The 21,322-nt window shown below is 37.0% G+C and overlaps 10 protein-coding genes across 10 annotated transcripts; 5 read left to right on the top strand and 5 right to left on the bottom strand.

The window, feature by feature from the left end:
- Window positions 1-915: 915 nt before the first annotated feature.
- GLN3 (nitrogen-responsive transcriptional regulator GLN3) lies at window positions 916-3,309 on the top strand (the record flags this gene model as incomplete). Its single annotated transcript, XM_022819220.1, has 1 exon — window positions 916-3,309. The coding sequence occupies one exon, from the start codon at window positions 916-918 to the stop codon at window positions 3,307-3,309; it is 2,394 nt and encodes a 797-aa protein (XP_022675808.1).
- Window positions 3,310-3,544: 235 nt separating this feature from the next.
- On the top strand, window positions 3,545-5,323 carry YEN1 (crossover junction endodeoxyribonuclease; the record flags this gene model as incomplete). Its single annotated transcript, XM_022819221.1, has 1 exon — window positions 3,545-5,323. The coding sequence occupies one exon, from the start codon at window positions 3,545-3,547 to the stop codon at window positions 5,321-5,323; it is 1,779 nt and encodes a 592-aa protein (XP_022675809.1).
- A 474-nt stretch (window positions 5,324-5,797) lies between these two features.
- Window positions 5,798-6,352, top strand: MXR1 (peptide-methionine-S-sulfoxide reductase; the record flags this gene model as incomplete). Its single annotated transcript, XM_022819222.1, has 1 exon — window positions 5,798-6,352. The coding sequence occupies one exon, from the start codon at window positions 5,798-5,800 to the stop codon at window positions 6,350-6,352; it is 555 nt and encodes a 184-aa protein (XP_022675810.1).
- Window positions 6,353-6,455: 103 nt separating this feature from the next.
- On the bottom strand, window positions 6,456-6,884 carry MTC3 (Mtc3p; the record flags this gene model as incomplete). Its single annotated transcript, XM_022819223.1, has 1 exon — window positions 6,456-6,884. The coding sequence occupies one exon, from the start codon at window positions 6,882-6,884 to the stop codon at window positions 6,456-6,458; it is 429 nt and encodes a 142-aa protein (XP_022675811.1).
- A 705-nt stretch (window positions 6,885-7,589) lies between these two features.
- On the bottom strand, window positions 7,590-10,220 carry VID30 (glucose-induced degradation complex subunit VID30; the record flags this gene model as incomplete). Its single annotated transcript, XM_022819224.1, has 1 exon — window positions 7,590-10,220. The coding sequence occupies one exon, from the start codon at window positions 10,218-10,220 to the stop codon at window positions 7,590-7,592; it is 2,631 nt and encodes an 876-aa protein (XP_022675812.1).
- Window positions 10,221-10,958: 738 nt separating this feature from the next.
- SAH1 (adenosylhomocysteinase) lies at window positions 10,959-12,308 on the bottom strand (the record flags this gene model as incomplete). The annotated part of the gene is made up of 1 exon (XM_022819225.1): window positions 10,959-12,308. The coding sequence occupies one exon, from the start codon at window positions 12,306-12,308 to the stop codon at window positions 10,959-10,961; it is 1,350 nt and encodes a 449-aa protein (XP_022675813.1).
- A 462-nt stretch (window positions 12,309-12,770) lies between these two features.
- On the bottom strand, window positions 12,771-14,723 carry SHE10 (uncharacterized protein; the record flags this gene model as incomplete). The annotated part of the gene is made up of 1 exon (XM_022819226.1): window positions 12,771-14,723. The coding sequence occupies one exon, from the start codon at window positions 14,721-14,723 to the stop codon at window positions 12,771-12,773; it is 1,953 nt and encodes a 650-aa protein (XP_022675814.1).
- A 1,669-nt stretch (window positions 14,724-16,392) lies between these two features.
- On the top strand, window positions 16,393-19,329 carry SAP155 (SIT4-associating protein SAP155; the record flags this gene model as incomplete). Its single annotated transcript, XM_022819227.1, has 1 exon — window positions 16,393-19,329. The coding sequence occupies one exon, from the start codon at window positions 16,393-16,395 to the stop codon at window positions 19,327-19,329; it is 2,937 nt and encodes a 978-aa protein (XP_022675815.1).
- A 152-nt stretch (window positions 19,330-19,481) lies between these two features.
- Window positions 19,482-20,303, bottom strand: ERJ5 (Erj5p; the record flags this gene model as incomplete). Its single annotated transcript, XM_022819228.1, has 1 exon — window positions 19,482-20,303. The coding sequence occupies one exon, from the start codon at window positions 20,301-20,303 to the stop codon at window positions 19,482-19,484; it is 822 nt and encodes a 273-aa protein (XP_022675816.1).
- A 275-nt stretch (window positions 20,304-20,578) lies between these two features.
- On the top strand, window positions 20,579-21,199 carry KEG1 (Keg1p; the record flags this gene model as incomplete). The annotated part of the gene is made up of 1 exon (XM_022819230.1): window positions 20,579-21,199. The coding sequence occupies one exon, from the start codon at window positions 20,579-20,581 to the stop codon at window positions 21,197-21,199; it is 621 nt and encodes a 206-aa protein (XP_022675817.1).
- Window positions 21,200-21,322: the final 123 nt, after the last annotated feature.

Genomic DNA, 21,322 nt, shown 5'->3' on the forward strand with positions numbered 1-21,322 from the left:
TTTAACATACCAAGATTTCATGTCTTCGCAAACTTAGTGCAAATAAAACTTGAAACCTTTATTTTCTTGTTTCTTTTTCTTGGAAGCAATCTATCAATTCGAAGTATGTATCTCTGTTGAAAAGGTCTGGCCATTTGAAAACAAGCTGTTGTGAAATACCAGTAGAACAATGGAAACACATAAAAATAACTAGTTAAAAAATCAATTACGCTGTGAATGTTTGTCTAATACATAAAAACAATGCAAATATACACGTATTGAGAAAAAGAATCCTACTGACATTGAAGGCATTTATTTAAGCCGATATGCAGTCGGACGTTCCATTTTTAAAATTCTCTTGCATTCCTACGTTTGATTGACCTTAATCTATTAACTTAATACCAGAGCTAGAAATAAGGGTATTAAGTTGGCATAATTTATATGCTAAAGCGAATAATTTTCAAAATTTATATATATAGATAAGTTAAGATTTACACGACAGCACACAGCAACTATCTCTATTTAACATGTAGCGATTGATATCCTTCTTGCATAAAAGTCTGTATATGCTCTGTCAATCATTTTTTTGATCCGAATACAATAGCACTCTACTACCTAGTATTCTCTGTTTTTTATTTTCATTTTTTTTTTTTTTTTTTTTTTTAGTTTTTTTTTTCTTTCCTTTCCACTGAAAAGAAATATAAGATATCATCATAATGATTATACTCTTAAAGTTGAAGAGTCTAATGTCAATTGGAAACGGGTCATTTAGCAAGAAAGTAAGCTTCACAAGGTGCTCACCAGCAGGACTCGTATAAACGCTACAGATTTCGAGCCTGCGAGACTGCGCAGTGTGGAAATATCGAGAATTATAGCTTTTCAATATAGCAGAATATCTCTGTTTTAGGTGTTGAAGTAACACCAACTCATTAAGAAATGTCAGACGAGGGTCTTCATGACCCCTTTGAAGTATTTACAGGCGCAACTGGAAATTCCGGAAATGAACGCCCGTGGACTCAAACACATTTTGACTCCATGTTGGAGATTTTGCCTGAAAATTTAGATATAGACGTTGCTTCAAGACAAGAGACGAAATCTCCTACCTCAATGCCATTTGACTTTCCAGAGGAACCTAACAAATTAGCCAACGAACCAGCTTTCCATCTACATAAAGAAAATGAGAATAATAGCGACCAAAAGAGTAGACCGATAGATATCGTTCCTAGTGGAAGTAAGAATACGCAATCGTCAACTGCAGGTCAGTTGATGGGAAATGACCTGAATTTACAGAACGGTGAAATTGCCCAGCTTTGGGATTTTAACGTTGACGAGTTTATGATGACCCCAAGCGAACACAGCGATTCTGCTACCATTAGTGCACCATCTTCGTTTAACTCAGAGCATTTTACACCAGGATCTTCAATAACGGGTTTCCACACGACATCTATGTCCAATATACACTCCATAACCCAGAGTAACCCTGCAAATTCTCATATACACAATAATTGGAATCATATGCTGCATCAACCTCAGCATCACGACTTCGCTAATTCAAATTTAAGTTCGAACAACAACAGCAACAGCAACAGCAACAACAACAACAACAGCAACGATAACCCCACTTCCTCCTCTGCGTACTCATCTCAACATCATAGTCTTTTTCAAAATAGCAATTCAAGTCAGTCTACAATCAAAGCAGATGAATATTATAATAATAAACCTCAAATGTCACGTAGGTCAAGCTCCAGGTCCCTGCTACTGAAAAACGATATTGGTGAAGATGGAGCTCTCCCGTTTTCATCGCATACAACTACAAACTTGGTAAAAAAAAACTCTACTATGAAGGCACTGCCGACAAATTCCCTTCCTCAGTATAGACGAGGATCATCAACTAATCTACAGAGTATGAATGGCGTATCTACTACAAATGGTGCAAAGACCAACAAGCCGCCAACACAATGCTATAACTGTAAGACGTTAAAAACACCACTTTGGAGACGTGATCCGGAAGGTAATACTCTCTGTAATGCTTGTGGACTTTTTCAAAAGTTGCATGGTACGATGCGTCCATTGTCCTTAAAGAGCGATATTATTAAGAAAAGAAACACGAAAAAGAGAACCAAAAAGGACGAGAAAGCAGCGGCATCAACATCAGCATTGGGATCCAATAACCAATCTCTTCTTCAAGCTCAAAATCGTTCAAAACAACAATCCCAATCCGAAAATGAAAGGACAAATCTTTCAGAAAGACCACAGTCTAAATCCCATAAATCAGGTCCAATTTCTCAATCAAATCAAACATTTAACCAACCCCCCGCATTAAACCAGAATTCACTAAACCATCACAACAAAAAAGTACCTGGGAAATCACGCCGTTCTTCGACGTCATCTTCGACATCGAGTAAATCATCATCTTCAAGATCCGTTGTTCCTATTCTTCCAAAGCCTTCTCCCGGGTCAAGAGATAACAGTTTACAACAATTCCAATATCAGATGCAAATTCAAATGCAAGTTTCTCAACCAAACAGTGCAGCATCATCTCCAAGATATTCTAATTCGCCCAGGTTTTATCCAACGTCTCCATCAACGGGCATTGGTGTTGTGATCCCTCGGCGCAAGTCTTCCAGGACAGTTGTTTCTCAATCATCGTCATTTATGGCACAATCATTACAGCAGCTTCAGCATCAACAACATCAGCAGCATCATTCCTCAAACACTCACTCTCCGAGCGTTCCTGGTCCAATAAATTCGCAGAATACAGCATCTGGAGGCCATAATAACCCTAATGGGAGTTTATCAACATCAAACCACTCGTCAAGTAATGCAACTATTTCTGCCCCAAATTCGTGGGCAAATCATTCAGTATCACAAAATCAAAATGTCACTTCACCGCCCTCTTCTTCTAAATCACCTTTCGAATTATTTGCAAGCTCAAACTCTCAGGCTAAAAAATCTCATAAGTCCCTACTATCGCAGCAATTGCAAAATTCTTCCAGTTCTCCTTCCAATTCCCCATCATTTACGGACAGTGCATCATCTGGTAACCTTTTGTCTCAAACTCCTCCACACCATCATGCTCAGTCACAACTCTCCTCCACACCTTTGGCTACTGCTTCACCTAGAAGTAGTTATGTCGACACTCTTCAACAGCAACGGGGAATCATACAATATGAACAGCAACAACAGCAGCACCATATATCCAGAAGAAAAAACCCCAGCTCTAGACAGTCTAGCTCTTCCCTTTTCGATGCTACTCCACCCTCTTTACCTAAATCGAAGAAAGAGAGTAGTTTAATGGATGATCTAGATTGGCTAAAATTTGGCATGTAACATTCTATCTCCATTTGGAGACAACAAGTGTAATTATACTTCCAATAATCAACTGTTATATTTTATAGTAAAGTAATTAATGTTGATATTCTGTTCTTATTTATATTTTCGTTTCAGCAAGATTCAATGTTGAAAGAGTCAGAAAGGTGTTCAGGTGAAAATCATGTTTAGCAAATGTTAATCCGAAAAGTTTTAGAAATGGATAAAGGTTCTGCGTAAGAGAGAAGGACCGTGTATGGGGTCAAGCGAGCTCTGGGAGCAGATATCACAATATGAACCGCCAAGGATTGCATTCAACAAGTTCGTGTCGGATTTTGTGGAGGAAAAGGGCAGATTTCCGAGAATAGCCGTTGACGGTTATTTATGGTTATTTGAATGCGGATACTTCGACGAACCGAAGAATATACCGAAAATTCTATTGAATTGGCTTAGAAAGTTGAAGGAATTTTTGCAGCTTCGGTGTTATATTGTTGTTATATTTGATAATACCTTCAAGATAGATGGAAAAAGACAGAAGAGAAGAAATGATGCCACTCTTTGGAATTCTTATTGGCTCATGAGATCAATCAATCAGGTACAGCAAACAAATGTAAACCACGTGGATAATTCCATTGTACAGTGCTGTAAAATGTTAAACGTGAAGATAATAAATGCACCAGGAGAAGGCGAAGCTCAATGCGCCTATCTTCAAATGTCCGGGGAAGTAGATTATGTCTTGTCAAATGACGCAGATGTACTGTCTTTTGGAGCTACCAAAATTTTGAAGAACTATTCCAAACATGGATGGGAGGATATTCCAAACTCTACCCTTTCACCCAAGAAATCCAAACAAAATGAAAGATTCATTACCTTCATCGATATGGATAAAATAGTTGATTGGGATCAAAATCGATTTATATTGTTTAACCTTTTAGTTGGAAGCGATTATAATAAAGGTGTGAAAAACTTCGGGGGCAAAAGAGCAGCAGTTCTATGTAAATCTCAGGATCCTGATTTATCGAAAAGACTTTCGGAAGTCTTATCAAACGTTAACTTTCATGGAAAGAAGGAGGCAGACTTAAAATGGAATCAATTCGGGAAGGATATATTGAGGGTTGTACAACAGAAAAGTAAATCATTGTTTGGTATGAATCTGAAATCTATGCTCCATTTAAAGGAGTTTACAGATTGGCCAAGCATAACGGTTGGTCTATTCTATAAAGAAGCTATCGTAGAAAAACATATGAAACTTCCTCGTCGCGAAAATGACATCATTAATGAGCTTGATATTGAATCTTTCGCCCATTTTCTGCAATCTAATGAAATTACCAAATATGTTTCAGACTTTTTCAAATGGCTCCGCGAGTATCTACACTGTTGTACTATACTCAACTTTATATGGAAACATCCTGACCCGTTCAATGGAACTTATAGATTAATAAATTACAGAGATGTCTCAGTGTGTGATGGGCTGCACAAATATAAAGAAGTATGCGTTAGATACAAACCGTTTTTGCATATCCTAGATGACAGCCCGGAAGAGATATCTGAGACAATTCTACGAGGTAAAAGAAGCCGATCTGAATCACCAACACGCCAGTCAATTAAATCACCCACGAAATCTACCATATTACGCTCCAAGTATCCAAACTATATATGGTTACCAACCGGAACAATTCCTAAGGCATTACTTGAACATTTAAACAAAGAACTTTCTAACGATATTGAACGCCGTGAGATGTCACTGTTATTATCATCACCAAAGAAATCACCTTTTAAGAGGAGCCGCGGAAGTTCTCTATCTCCACAAAAAAGCACATTAGATAGGTTCTTAACAAAGCGCTCTTGTCCTGGAAGCGCGGTTAAGAATTTGACTTCAGCATTATTACAAGAACGAGAGAAACCATCAGAAACAATTTCGACTCTCTCTCATGCCGTGTCTGTTGTGGAACAATCTGTTCAAGAAATTCCTCACATCAACCTCGTGGACTCAGATTCCGATCAGGACTCAAGCTGTTCCAATTTACGTAGTTAGACTGAATCATATGTAATATTTAAACATTAGTAGAATTCGATATAGCAACATTACTTTGATTCACCAATGCACCGCACAGGTTTAACTCCATAGGGAAATAAGTTCCATTAAACCAAAAAAAAAAAAAAAAAAAAAAAAAAAAAAAATTCCTGGGTAGTGAACGGTTTGAAGCCACACTTTACATGCTTAGATAATCTTATTCTTTGAAATTGTATTACCGATGAGACAAGACAGTGTATTACACATGCTGAGACCGGCAGGACTGATAGCTCTTTCTGTTATAGATCCACAGTGTTAGTAATTGTGATCGCCAAAATGTAGATTGCAACCGTTGTATATAAAAGACAACACGACATTCATCAGTCGTAGGGAATAGCACTAATAGATAACATCCCTTGCAACAGAGACCTTGAACAGCAATAAGAATAACAGTTCATTACATTTTCAGAACCAAAACGATATCAAAACGTTATAATGAGTACAAGCATATCAAAGACACTAAAGTTTAACCCCAAGTCAGAAAAGCTTATTACGTTTGCTGCAGGTTGTTTCTGGGGAACCGAACATATCTTTTTAAAATACTTTGGCGATAGAATAGTAGATGGTAAAGTTGGCTATGCCAATGGGTCGGAGAGTGCCAAGGACAAGACTGATTCAGTTTCGTACGAAAGAGTGAAGAAAGGCGATACTGGATTTGCCGAGGCCTACCAAATATCATATAATCCAAATGTGGTGACGTTAAAGGAGCTTGTTGACTTCTTCTTCCGTATTCATGACCCCACTACTTTGAACTATCAAGGTCCAGACCACGGTTCTCAATATCGTAGTGCAATATTTGCTCACAGTGAGGAGGATTTGAAGGAAGTAACTAAGTTAAAAGAGCAATGGCAACCAAAGTGGAATAACAACATTGTTACTGAAGTTGCACTAGCGCAAAATTTCTATGATGCTGAGGAGTATCACCAATTGTACTTGAATAGGAACCCTGAGGGCTACGCTTGTCCTACTCATTATGTCAGAGATTTATAAGTTCTAGTATCCGAGTTTAAAGTTGAATCTTAAAGATTTACGATTACAGAGTACTTAACATAGTAGAATGCTATTTACAAAGACAAATGGCGAGTATTTTATTTTAGTCCGTGGCAATATCGCGTAGTTTGTTTAGGTCATCTTGGAGAGTTTTGTCCTTTTTGTAATTGGGTAGGGCAAAGGCAAGCGCCGTAAATAAAGTCATACTAAATAACGCTTTCAATATTAGTTCGGGACCATTCATTTCTAATTGATCCTCTTTACTACCCTTCTTGGCTCTAGGCCCCCATTCTCCAAAGGCAATATAATATGCACACTTTTTCTCATTCAAATCTAAGTTCTTCCACGGTTCTTCCATCCTCCAATCCAAGTATTCATTAATTTCTTCTCGTGTATCTCTATTCATCTGTAGCCAACCACCGTTCGCAAGCTTTGACATATCAGGAGGAGAGTAAATCTCTCGCCAACTACTGTTAAACCTCCTACCACATTTAGCCATAATTCTGGTCGAGCCCAGTAGCTTATGAGACATTTTATGACTCAGTATATCAGTCACTTCTATGGGAATACCTTCAAAAGAGGTATTTGCAATCAAACAGACCTTGTTTAGGGTGTAAAATAGATAATTCCTTTCCACGTTATACCTTTCATATAGTCATCTCACATCCTATGAATAATTTGTTACAGAAATTGCATTTTTACTTCTGTAGGTATGAAAAAGAAGTAAACACATAATACTATATATAAAATTACACAACTATTAAAACAACCCAAAAGTGGAACTAATCACGAAGATAAAAACTACCCAAACAATAAGGTCAGCAAACGATCATAATGAGCTACGAGACCCTATATGTAAGTATCAAAAACCATTATCAATAATGGTAATTATAAATGCTGTTAATTGAGGAACAAAAATACTAACAAAAGGGACCATAAATATATACACAGAAACTTCACAAATCCGCAGCAAACTTTGAACCAATTGTCCCACTAGAAAGGCAACCATACTATGCAGCAGTTGCAGTTGTACTAGCTCTATGTCTTATTTCTCCATTATTCCTCTCTTCTGCAATTAATGAAGAGGAATTGGGACAAAAGGAAAACAAAAAGATCATCTCAGTATATGAAATTATTAAATTTATACTATTACAAGGGATCGGTTCAGTGTTTGCTGGAATTGCTGTCGTATTTTTAACGAACTCGTTTGGGGTTTATGTATGAATTTACATGTATGCTATAGTTTTAATAAGTCTTCGTCAATATTAATCAACTTATGGTAAGCCGGTTCCTTATCCCTTGGATTGAAGCAATCATTTTCCATCAAGGTTGCAACCATAGCCCTAGTAAATCCAATCATACTTTCTAGGGAGCTCTGGCTCTTCTTGTCTAGATACTGAAGAATATGCGTATTGATTGTCTGGAATAAACGCTCTTGTAAGTAAGCTGGTGTTAAGTAAAATGATCGATCATCAGTACATTCTTTTGAAGGGTTGTCATATGCCATTAAAGGGGATATTTCATCGAACCTCTCTCTAAAAATATGTCTCATTTCATTTGGAATATTTGAGCTTTGCAAGAATTGAGACGAGATTTCTTGTCCCTTGAGCAAAATACTGTCAATCATGTCATTTTCAGGTGATTGGTGTGCAAGGCATAGTAGATAGTCAGCACACTTCATCTCAAAAGTAAGCTCTAAATGTTTATCCAACAATCCTGGAAATTTCTCATCTATGAATTTCATACATTTTAATATTTCCCCGTCCTGAATAAACCTACGAATGGTTTGGCGTACTTGAAGATTCTGCTCTTCTTTCTGAATCTGCCTCTCATTATGCCGGATAACAATACGTGCCCTTTCGTCAGAGTTATTTGGAATACAATCCCTCTGTAAATCTTTCAAAAATCCCTTTGCAACATCAATATATCCTTCGTGAATCAAATAATCATTGATCATGGAATTTAGTTGACAAGGAATTGAATCATTGTTGGAGTTTATGTTATTTAATTTTGTCGTGTTCGGTTTCCATAGTTTCTCCCCACTAAATCTCCTGTCGCGAGATAATAAGAATCCATCGGGTTCATCTTCATCAATAGCATCGCCACCGCTACTAGGGTAGTTTAACTCTCTTGCCTGTATGTCCATGTCAACGTCCTGGTCGACATCTTCACTAAGCTTTTCAAAATCTTCGGTATCTGATTCTTCGTCATCAAAATTTAAACTAGGATCATAATCTACTGCCTTAAAGATATGAGAGTACGTTTTATACTTCCACTTCAGTTGATATTGGTCGATGTCAAATAGAAATTCTTCTGTAAGGCCGAAATTTGTTCTCAAAGAGTTTCCAGATTTAATAGATACAAATGGTACTAAGTCGATGTCAAAACAGCCTTCAAAAGCATTACCCAAAAATATACCATTTTTAGTAAAAAATATGGTACCTTCTATGAAATTTACACCGCAGCCAATAATATCATCGTTACCGAAAGGTCTAGAGTATTTTTGACTACCTGAAGTATCAAATTTATTCCCATCCAGTCCAGAATATGAAAATGTTTCGACATCACTTTGAGATTGTTGCGATGATGAGTTTGGTGATGAGGAGGTGTTCCTATTACCATCTAGCACGTTCCTAAGCATGGTTGTATGCCCAGACGTAGATCCTGCGGAATTTTCTGAAGGAGCTATTTCGGAGTTAGACGTTTTGTCGTTGACTTTAGCCCAATTTTTGAATCCAACTAATACATGACTATTTCTTCCTGCCTGTGAGCTAGTAACAGATAATACTCTTATTTCAAAATAGAATATGGCACATTTAGTGTGATTTACTCCGTTGTTTGCCCAAGTAGTTGCCCATTGTTGTTTTTTCTTCGAGTTTATATTCACTCTAAGTCTGCTGTTCATTATTGGGCTAGCTCGTCCATATGAAGACAAGGCATGCCAGTTTGGGTTGACCCTTAGCATTGCACATCCATCTTGAGGTAATAAAATGCTATTATCAGGTTGAAGTTGCCACCTATGTGGTAAAGGATACCCCAAAGTTTTATAGATATCACCAGGTATTGGATTTTGTTTTAATTGTATAGTGTGTTTCGATTCACTTACTTCTGGGTAGTAAATTGATTTGTGCTTTGCTTTGTTATGATGCAAATATGCAACATTCTCAACGTTCTCAATTTCAGGTTCACCAAATCTTTCATTACCAATACTCCTTCTAATTCTGTTTGCATGCTCTAGTTGGGCACTTGCTTCTCGGATCCTACGGGAGCTATCGATAAGATTTGAAGATTCTTCTTCGTCAGTATTATCTGAGTCCTCTTGCTCTTCTGCATCTTCGTCATTTGCTATATCGTCATCTTCCTCTTCCTCATCATTGTCATCGTCTGCATCATCATCTTCTTCTTCGTCGTCGTCTTCGTCATCCGCAGATTGTGGCAATAAGCTCTCCAAATACTCTTCTTCTGTCATAGCAGGTTTCGTCATATCAATATCCCCTTGACTCTCATTTGATCCAAAAGGATTTTCTCTAGCATAAAAGTATTTGTGGACCTGGATTAGGTATTCATCAGATAATGCATCATATGGTATTGTGCCTAAGACGCCCAACTGAGATAACTTTTCCCAGATTTCTTTTCGGGTAGTAGTGTTTAACTTGTTAGAACTTCTAAGGTTCTGAAATGCAACAGAATTTGATGACTCTACTTCAACACTTAAAAGTTCATCTTTTGTCTTTAGTTTATGGAAAAGTTTCTTGTGCTGGTAATACAATTTCCATAATTCATGAGCTATTGGCTGTTTTAGCAGATAGCGGGGAAACATGGATACCATGTACTCATGATCCACTAAATCCATCTTGTTGCTGCTCATTCTATTTTCAAAGCTAATCACCCTTTCCTTATAATTTTTCCCCTTAATATTTACAGACAGTATATTATTAATCTGCTTACAGCCCTTAATACGCCTACGTAAACCTAGACTCTGTCACCCTTTATTTACCGTCTTGCTGCCCTTTGAACAATAAATATATCCTATAAATGGATGTAGTAGCAGTCGATCTTTACGTTTATCCTTTATTTTTATAAAAGGCCCTTAAGTATTCTCAAGTGTCTTAGCTAGTTACCCTAAGAAATGAAATAATATACATAGGACGGACAATAGAATAAAATATCGACACAAACCTTTAAGACACTAATGCTACACAGTCAAACCGTCATAACAACGCGAGATACACCATAAAATCTTAAATATATGGTATGATTTCGTTTTTAACCGTTGAAGATTTAGTATTATGAGGTACTTTATATAGAATTATGTACATTAAAATGAGACTCAAAAGATCTAGCTAGAGAATCCCTTCATGGAATGATTTAACGATAAAAACGTAAGAGGTCGTAAAGATAATAATGAACTAGGTCTCACTGAGACACTTTGTATCGTTACAATGGAGAGAGGAAAATGATAAAAATAGTGATAATGACACGTATGAATTTGATGGAATGAGAAATACCTCTTAAGAGATTTTATGTTGTATTTTGGATTCAGTTGAGTGAACCATGCTCATAGAAGAGAAAAAGAAAAATGGAGAAGACTACTTAAAGAGTATGCTTAATATCTGTAGTGATCAGCCTTGTAAGGACCTTCCTCTGGAATACCTAGATATTCAGATTGAGTAGCAGACAACTTGGTCAACTTAACACCCAACTTGTCCAAATGGAACTTAGCGACAGCTTCATCCAAGATCTTTGGTAGAACGTGGACACCAACGTCGAATGGACCAGTCTTTTGGAATTCGATGTGCTTTTCTCTGAATTCCTTATCGTTAGCCTTGAACAAAGCGATTTGAGCCAAGACTTGGTTAGAGAAAGAGCAAGACATAACGAAAGAGGAGTGACCAGTAGCACAACCCAAGTTAACCAATCTACCGTCAGCCAACAAAATGATGTGCTTACCATTGGACAACAAGTAACGGTCGACTTGAGGCTTGATGTTAATACATTCAGTGGCGTTGGCCTTCAACCAAGCAACATCGATTTCAATATCGAAGTGACCAATGTTACAGACAATGGCATCGTCGGACATCTTCAAGAAGTGCTCCTTAGTGATGATGTCTCTACAACCAGTGGTGGTGACAAAAATTTGACCGAAAGAAGCAGCTTCTTCCATAGTGACAACTTGGTAACCTTCCATGGCAGCTTGCAAAGCGTTGATTGGATCAATTTCGGTAACAACAACACGAGCACCGAAACCTCTCAATGCAGCAGCACAACCCTTACCGACATCACCGTAACCAGCAACAACAGCGGCCTTACCAGCAACCATAACATCGGTGGCTCTCTTGATACCATCTAGCAAAGACTCTCTGCAACCGTACAAGTTGTCGAACTTGGACTTGGTGACGGAGTCGTTGACGTTGATAGCTGGGACCTTCAACTTGTTTTCCTTTAGCATTCTGTACAAGTGGTGAACACCGGTAGTGGTTTCTTCAGACAAACCGAAACAGTCGTTCAACATTTCTGGGTATTTGTCATGAACCAAAGTGGTCAAATCACCACCATCGTCCAAGATCAAGTTCAACTTTTTGTCGTCCTTGAAGGCAAACAATTGTTGTTCAATACACCATAGGTATTCCTCTTCGGTTTCACCCTTCCAGGCAAAGACAGGAACACCAGAAGCAGCAATGGCAGCAGCGGCGTGGTCTTGAGTAGAGTAAATGTTACAAGAACTCCAGGTAACTTCAGCACCAAGAGCAACCAAGGTCTCAATCAAAACAGCAGTTTGAATGGTCATGTGCAAACAACCAGCAATTCTGGCACCCTTCAATGGTTGTTCAGCGGCATAAGCCTTTCTGATAGCGATCAAACCTGGCATTTCATGTTCAGCCAATTCGATTTCTTTTCTACCGAATGCGGCTAGGGAGATATCAGCAACCTTGTAGTTGTGAGCTGGAGCAGACATTTTTATTATGTTGTATTGATGTCGTGAGGACGGGGGAAAGATTGAAAGAAATAAAATACAAACGATAGACGACTTAAACTGCAAGAACTTTGTTTTCAAAAATACAATTAACCTTTCGATAAAGAATAATCGATGCTCTTTATATTATATACTCGAAGAGATTCAATTCTGTTACATTTCTTTTTGTCAGAATTTTTTTTTCACATTTTTCACAGCATATTGAGCTAAACGAATCACACATGGACAAAACCGGGTAATAAAGTTTTATAGATATATTGCAACACATGGATACTGTTCCCTAAAATACAGGGCGTGTATAGTATTATATTATATTATATTATATTATATTAAATGTAGTATCATTTTCTTGGGGTTATTTTTACAGAATTACAAGTACAACAGTGATGCTTATTGTTCAGTTGCATCGAAATCAACCACATTGTTCTCCTATGCTTCTGTTTCTTATTCAATTGCTGTTTCGTTTTTCTCTTTTAATGCTGACTTAATTTCCGTCTCAGAAGGGGTGCTTTCGATACTGCTTTCGATACTGCTCTCTTCAATCTCTGAGCTTTCTTCCGTTGAGAGCTCAATTATTGGGCTGATAGCATCAGTTGTGGTAGTGGTGGTAGAACTGCTAGAACTGCTAGAACTGCTAGAACTGGTAGTAACTGTCGTATTGATCGAGTTGTTAGAGTCAACCATGTCAGAAGATTCTGCTGCGGATAATCTGGCTTTCCTTTCAAGGGCCTCACGAGCTTGAAACTCGAGATTAGCCTTGCTTCTCAAGATATACAAGTATTCTCCGTTTTCGTGCGACAAAGTTTTCAACGTGAATTGAGCTTTGTTTACGAATTTCTGTAACGTGTCTAGTTCCACTGGATGTTCTAGTAGACGATCTCTCATATCAATCACTTGTCTCTTTAGTTTCATGAAAGCCCTCCAATTTTCGCGGTGTTCTTTTTTCAAACTATCTTCATTTTCGTTGTTCACAGCGACATCAATATAGGCTAGTTGCTTCGAGAACTCTGTGATCATTACATCTGCCCATTCTTCGTACACCTCGACATTTTCTTGACGTAGCACTTCTACCTGACCGTTGACTTCATTTGCTAACTTTTTCAAATGCTCACGAATTTCCTTTGAGATAGCATCAAATTCTGAATGCGCGGCGGAGAAAAACTCACGCATCAGTTCCCTTGTCATGTATCTTGATAGTTGTGTACCGTCTTGATCGAACCAAATCGTTTCGTTGGTTACTGGATCTACGCTTTCAGTACAATTAATATCCATGATTGCCCTAGTGATAATTTGGAAATTTTTCTGTGATGTGTTACTAGCCTTTTTCAACAATTCCCCCAATATCGGTTCAACTTCACTCAGCTTCGCATCAGCATACTCATTGATATCAGATTCAAAGTCTTTGATTAGACCAGTCAATTTGCTTTCAACGGTGTCTGTCCAAGGTGCCAATTGGTTTTTGACAACTTCCTGTAATGGAAGATCTAATTCATCTTCTCTTGGGAAATCCAGTGCTTGTGTTGCCTTAGATTGAGCGCCAAGAACATCATCGGTAGCAGTCAAAGTAACGAATATTGTTGAAGTTTCTGTGTAGTCTTCTTCATCATTTTCGTATATGACCGAGTCGTCGGTGTCTCTTTTATTCAAGTCATAACCAGATTCTATAAAACTGTTCCATTGACTGATAAATAGTTCCTTCAAGTAGAAGGCAGTTGGTAGTAATGTATCGTTCCAAAACTTAATGCTCATATGTTGCAAATATTTGCTAAAAGTGTACAATTCTTTAGTAAACCATGTCTTGAAAGTTATGAACTTCTCGGTTCTAGAAAGTTTGCCGTATCCATATTTGTCATCGTAAGCATGAAAGTGGTATCTGAAGATATTAATGTATTTGGCTACACTAATTTGAACAAGTTTTGCGTAAGCTTGGCCAGAATAAATGTAATGTTCAATAATTGGGTACTTTATTATGAGTTTGTAATAAACCTTTCGAACCGAAGGAATGACGGTAACATCCGTGAATAGTTTCAGGTGTAGGTACCCACGACGCACATACGATTCAGTAATGGTAGTGTAAGTCAAGATCTTTGGGTATACCTTGGTTTGAAGATATGAAATCAAGGATTGATATGAGCGAATAGTGCAAGGAACAATCTTTGTTTTAACGGTCGAATGAACATTCAAAGCAGCAGATTTCAGCTTTGGTACTAATACTGCATCATAGTTTTGCATAGCATGGGGGAACCTCGTATCCAAAACATTTCTATAGTATTTTGTGTCAGTATATTTGCATATGTCTAATCCGCCAGCAGACGTATTACTGCAGGTGTACTTTGCGGACGATACTGCAAGCAGCACGACTATCAAAAGCCTCAATAGTCTACCGAACTTCTTCATGTCACTATTGGAGTACTGGATAAGTGTTTGCCGTTAGGATTATTTCTTGGATCTGTTGCACTTCCAAATGAATCTAAACTTTGAGTGACAAAAGATAACAGCTTATACTATATGTGCACTAATTACCTATACGACCCTACATTAAGGAAAGTTTCGGAAAAAAAGCAGAAAACCAACAGGAGCAGCCAGCACCAACAGCAGTAGTACTAGTAGTAGTGTTCACAGAAATGTATACTGCGAAAGCGTTTGGAGAAAGAAAAAAAAAAAAAAAAAAAAAAAATCGATAAATCACGTGACTATGATCTGTAATTTTTATGTATCTTTTCATTACCCTTCCCACTCTTATTGGTTTATCTTCATATATCTTACCCGAACATAAGCTTTTCACTAACAAGTTCTCTAGGTATCCCCGTCATTTCCCTTCTTCTGCTTCTCATAAACGATATCTGTATTCAAAACTCAATGGAAAGCCTATCTAAAAACCATTTTTTTGACTACTGCGTCCTCTATATTTTACGTACAGTATAAAAATTTACCAGTTGGCCATTTTAATGTCAGACACTTTATTTGAATCATGTGCGAATGTTCGGGTAACAGCAATTTCTTTATGTTTTAGACCTTTTCAACTTTTACTTATTTTTTGTGTTTCGTTGTTTTTCTCCCTGGAATGGGGGTAATGATGGACATTACTTAAACGGTTATGTGTTTCCTCCGAACCGGTTTTTTTAATGCAAGAACAAAACCCGGGTTACACACGGGAAAGAAATGTGCTTGTGTATAATGAGGGTGCGTGGGTTTTTTTCCGTCACACCCCACGGGATATAAGTTTAACGCCCCCGTGATGTGCGTCCCACGTCAGACAGCAGACCTAGTTGCATAATACGTTGCAAATCCGACCGTCCCGGATACTACAGTGAGATACAAATCGAAGAAACGTTATAAGTTGATGTTTTTGAAAATACACTTACAATTAGCTGCGTATACACTTGCTCAGGGAAAAAGGGAGGCCGCCTGTACTGAAGAGAATAAGGAAGAATTAAATCGCCTATACCTACTGGGTATAATAGGCGGTACGTTTCCCTATTAGTTAGGTACATATCTATATAATATATGGGATAAATGTGGCGTTTGCCCAATGGTAACGAGATTGACCCTCTTTGTTTAATATAATATCCCTTTACTTGCCCCTCTTACTATTTGCCTCGAAGTATTAAATTTTTGGGAATATATGGAAATAAATAATTGAAAATAGAAGTTGAGAAAACGATCATAGTTAATTGAAAGAACAATAAGTACTAATTTCTGCAGTGTATAGAAGTTAGTTAGCTCGTCTTGTGCATACAGAAAAGCAGAGAGTGACGAGGTATAAGTTGTGTTGAAAACATTTGCATATACTAGGTGTATCAGGTGTCAAAGAGAAAAAAAAAATTGCTCCAAAGAATTCCGAGTTTTCCCACTTCAAGTTTGGATACCAATATTATTGTTTTACCTAATATAATTTGAACAGTTGGGGCTTATAACTCCTTTTTTGTTGGATATTGCACACGACTCTCTGTGATACAAGGCGATTCATTTAGTGTCTTAAACGTCAATTATTGTTTTGGCGCATTGTAACCTGGAACTTATTAATTTATACTTTGGGTTTTGCTTCCGGTGTTGAACAGCAGGAATGTCATTCTGGCCATTTGGGCAGAACTTTAATAGTTCCAATATAAATGGAATCTTGGAGGAGTACTTCCATGTAATGCATGGTTTGGAGAAGCAAGCTCAGAAAAGGACTGGCTCCAGGAATACCAACAATAGTGATGCAACAAACACTGCTCTAGTTGCTGCTACTGATACTGCCACCGTAAATGATACCGATCTCAATGATAGAGTTAATAATGACAACGACAATGATGATGATAATAGTAATATGAACAGTAACAATAATAATAACGATGATAACGACTACGACTTCGATGATAATGAAAACCAAAACGATGGAGACGAAGATATGATTACCAGAGACTCTGTTGGTTTAGATGTTCATGGTATGGGGATTGGTGGTAACATCGCTTCCAGTGATACCATGGTCAGTGCTTCTGCCTCTCTCTCTAACGCCTTAGGTAACTCATCGACGAAATCACAACCTTCACTGATACCAACTCCAAGACATTTTAACAACACAAACATCAACATTGGGGAATCTGCGCCTCCAAAATCAACCTCCTCATCTCGTACAGATTCTCTATCCAGCGCGTCGACTTCAACGAGCTCGGCGTCGAATCCTAGTGAAGACGATGGTCAGTTCACTTTCCAATCTCTCAATCATAAATTTATGGATGATATTTTGGAAGAAACAGAACTTTTGAATGAATTAACAAGACAAAATAATACTCTTTTAGATTTTGTTTGTTTTGGTTACTTTTATTCAGAAAATGGTGAAAAAGTTGATAACATTGCGTACTTAATCGACTGTCTACTAGAATGTATTGATAGAATTGATGATGACAACGATCCGGCTTCATTTGAGGACGATGAAGTCGCTACTGATAATGATAATGAAAATAATAGTGTCACCAACGAAACACTAGACGAAAATGACACAAAGAGTACTGGTACTGGTTACAAGAGGACTAATGATACCGATATCGATAATAGTAACAACAAAAAACTATCTGGGGAAACTGATCAACTTCAAGATAATGATATTTTGAGTGATATCAAAGAATCTTTTCAAGACCCCCATAGCTTCTCATCGGCTTCACATGATGATTCAATAATTCCCATGTTAGATTCCAAGTTAAAGAAAAAGTCTACTTTTCTCAATAAAGCTAATATTATCTCAGAAATATTTGCATTGGATATTTGGTTAATTAGCGAATCACTCGTGAAGAATACGGAGTATCTAAATAAGATATGGTCTATTCTCTACCACCCAAAGTTCACAGAGGAAAAGTCACCTCTAGTTCCTATCTTTCTAAAGATAAACCAAAATCTACTTCTGACTAGACAGGACCAATATTTAAACTTTATTAGGACAAGGGAAAACCTTGTTCAAGATATGCTAAAGCATATTGATATATCTCTCCTCATGGATTTCTTCTTAAAAATAATTGCAACTGATAAACAGGAGGCTCCCACAGGTATCATCGAACTAGTCTCTGATCAAAAACTTATTGACCAGCTATTCTCTTTCCTTGTTAATGATAAATATTCCGCAGATATTCAAGCTTGCACTGGTGACTTCATCAAATCGATTATTGCAATTTCTGCAAATGCTCCACTTGACGAAATGTCTATTGGACCCAACAGCTTAACAAGAGAATTAGCCTCAGAAAAATGCATAGATTACTTATTAAACTGCATAGTCAATGAGAGAGGTCCTGCGTTGATAACAGCAGTTTCCATCACTATCGAATTAATAAGGAAGAATAACTCAGACTATGATCAGGTAAACTTGTTAACAACTACTATAAAAAGCCATCCTCCTTCTATGAGGGATCCAGTGTATTTGGGTGTGATGTTAAGAAAGTTTTCTGAACATCTTGTAAGTTTGAAGAATATTTTATTCGATATTGCAAATGATGATTCTCTTCCTTTGCTCGAAAACCAGATTGGCGAAAAATATAAGCCATTAGGATTTGAGAGATTCAAGGTTGTTGAACTAATTGCAGAACTATTACATTGTTCCAATATGGGATTGATGAACTCCAAGAAAGCTGAAAGGATAGTGAAGGAACGTGATCAGATAAGAACGGAACTGGTCAAGCAGTTAGAAGAGGCATTGACAGACTTGAGTATAAAGCCGATCAGTAATAGTAGTAATTCTACTGCGGAATCACCCACTGAACTGAACCTTGAAGATGATGTGGATGAATCATTCGAGGTCCCTTATGTCAACGACAATCAAAATGCAAAACTAAGGTCCAACCCTACTGTTGGTGACTCATTCAAAATAAAATTATACGATTCTCAACTACTTCCTATCATAATTCAATTATTCATTCAATATCCCTGGAACAACTTTTGGCATAATGTTATATTTGATATCATCCAGCAAATATTCAATGGAAGGATGGACTTTTCTTACAATTCTTTTTTGGTTTATTCTCTATTCAGTAATAAAAATGCTACTCGCTTTGCAACAGATAACGGTTTGGATTCCCCTCCTATTGATTTTCAAATTACAAGAGATTTGGTGTTGTTAGGTTATAAAAACTCTCATAAGTTTTACGAAACACACAAGACTACACTTGGATTTATGGGACATTTAGTATTGATAGCAGAGGAAATTGTCAAATTTTCTAAGGTTTATAAGGTTGATTTGATATCACCTGATATCTATCAAGTTCTACTTGACGAAGACTGGGAATTTTATTCAAACGATATTCTTAACGATACCAGGATTATGTATTCGAAGATTTTGGGTGGTGGTGATTATGTTGAAGATGGTAATATAGCTGGAGATATTGTAATGGGAACAGACCAAGATCCAAACAGCTTTTCTACACAACAGGACCTTCACCAAAAATTAAGAGAAAAATTGATAGAGAAAAGTAGAAAAGAAGTGGATGACAAGAATGAAAAGAATGGCGTAATTATACTCCCTGCAGGTCCTTAATCGATGATATACATACATTTTTTTCTATTTATAAATTCCAGATAATGACATATATAGATAAGCGAACAATTTCTCATTGTCTTTACTTTGATGAAAAGGCTGAATTATACTGCTGAGTTATTTACTACTATAGATTGCCAAATTATCTCTTTTCATAATCTTTTGCCAGCTTTCTTATTTTTGACTTTGGATTTGCCTTCTTTTGACGCTTTACCTGTGTCTTTATTTGGCAATATCTTACCAATACTCTTATTCCATAGCCATTGAGGAAGTTTCACCAATAACGTATCGCTGATACCAGGATCGGTAACCTGATCTGTGGAAACCTTTGCTATAGTGTCATCAGACTGAACGACAAATACTTCCCCAAATTTTACTAATAACTGTTTCCCTTCAGACTCTTCTGATTCTTTAAACATTAATTTACATTCGCCTAGCCCATTAGTGTTGTCTTGCTCCTTAACTCTAGCAATGAAACTCTGAATTCTCTGCTTATTAGCATTGTTATGTAATCTGAGTAACACGAAGTGTATAACACCACACAGGACATACAAGAACGCAAGTGTAAACCAAGTAGAAGGTTTTACTCGGTTAAAGAAAAATCCACCTTTTTTGTAATCATACTTGGGAAATCCATTTTTTAAATAATAGTCATAAGTCTTGCGAAGGCCATCATCTGCCAATATTCTAGTAACCAAGCTAATTCTTTCATAAAGTTTCCTGTATTTTGGATTCTTATCAGGATGGTACTTCTTTGCTAGTTTCTTCAAGTTTTTCGAGATCTCGATTGAGGTTGATTGTTTCTGTTTTGGAAGCTTGAGAAAACGATAGAAATCCATATCCTTTCCATACTTTCTCTCCAATTCTTGCTGTAATTGGAAGATTTCAACTTCATCTTTTGTAAAGCAGTAGGCTACAGTAGCTAACAACCATAACAGCGTGATATATGTAGTAATGCACCTGTATTTAAGCATACTTTACGGTGGTAACTCTAATGCTCAACTATATTGTTCCCATACAATTGTGTTTTGATTAATTTTTATCTTAATCGACACGTAGCCTAGTAGTAATTATTTAAAGATGGTGTTCGTTTTCATGTTAACAAAACAAGCACTTCTAGAAATTTTAGAATTGCTTCATCAAGGACAAAACTATTACAAGTACAAAAATACAAGAAAATTTTGATCTAAGGCGTGAGTTAAATTTCATACCAGTACCAGGCTTCAATCATCAATCAAGTTAATATAGTATGGCAGAAACAGCACAGGGTCCTTCCAAGATAGTAGTGAAGTTATATCAATTTTTCCATATATCAACTGCTTTTCTATATTGTGCATTGTTGATCCGATGGATGGTGCTGATACCCTTGACATCTACCAGATTTTTACCAGGAGGTATACATGAGTTTTTGTGCTATCTAATGATTTATTCGTCAATTGGCAGCATACTTTGGTGGGTAAAATTTCAAGGACTAAACAAAAGATTACTTAACAGACACAACCTAAAAAACATTAATCTTATATACTTTGTGGCGGTAATGCACTTCTACGATGATTATGAGCACTCACCCGTACTAAAAAATATTAGTTATTCCACGTTCATTGTTGGACTCTCTCTAACTCAAATGTACCATCATTGGTGTAAGATCTTTAAAACAAAGAAAACTAATACAAATTCAAGATCAATGATTCAGAGGATAAACCTATACGTGGCCATCCCATTGTTGTACATCAGTGAATTCTACTTGTTGTTATTAAATACGGAAATTGATAACTATCATAATGGTCCAAACGTAGTTTTGCTCAACAAGGCTGTGCTAGTTACTTTTATTCCATTGTGTATGCATTTATATAGAGGTTTACTTTTCTAAGGAGGAGTTTGTATTAATCCTGGTGCTCATACCATCATGCTTGAGAGCTCTTCTATAATGCTCTCAATAAATTTCTCTGCTTCTTCTGGATCTTCTATATTTTGGTACTTGAGTTTAGCCTCA

The sequence above is a fragment of the Kluyveromyces marxianus genome, chromosome 3 (genome assembly GCF_001417885.1).
Source record: "Kluyveromyces marxianus DMKU3-1042 DNA, complete genome, chromosome 3".
Classification (NCBI taxonomy): domain Eukaryota; kingdom Fungi; phylum Ascomycota; class Saccharomycetes; order Saccharomycetales; family Saccharomycetaceae; genus Kluyveromyces; species Kluyveromyces marxianus.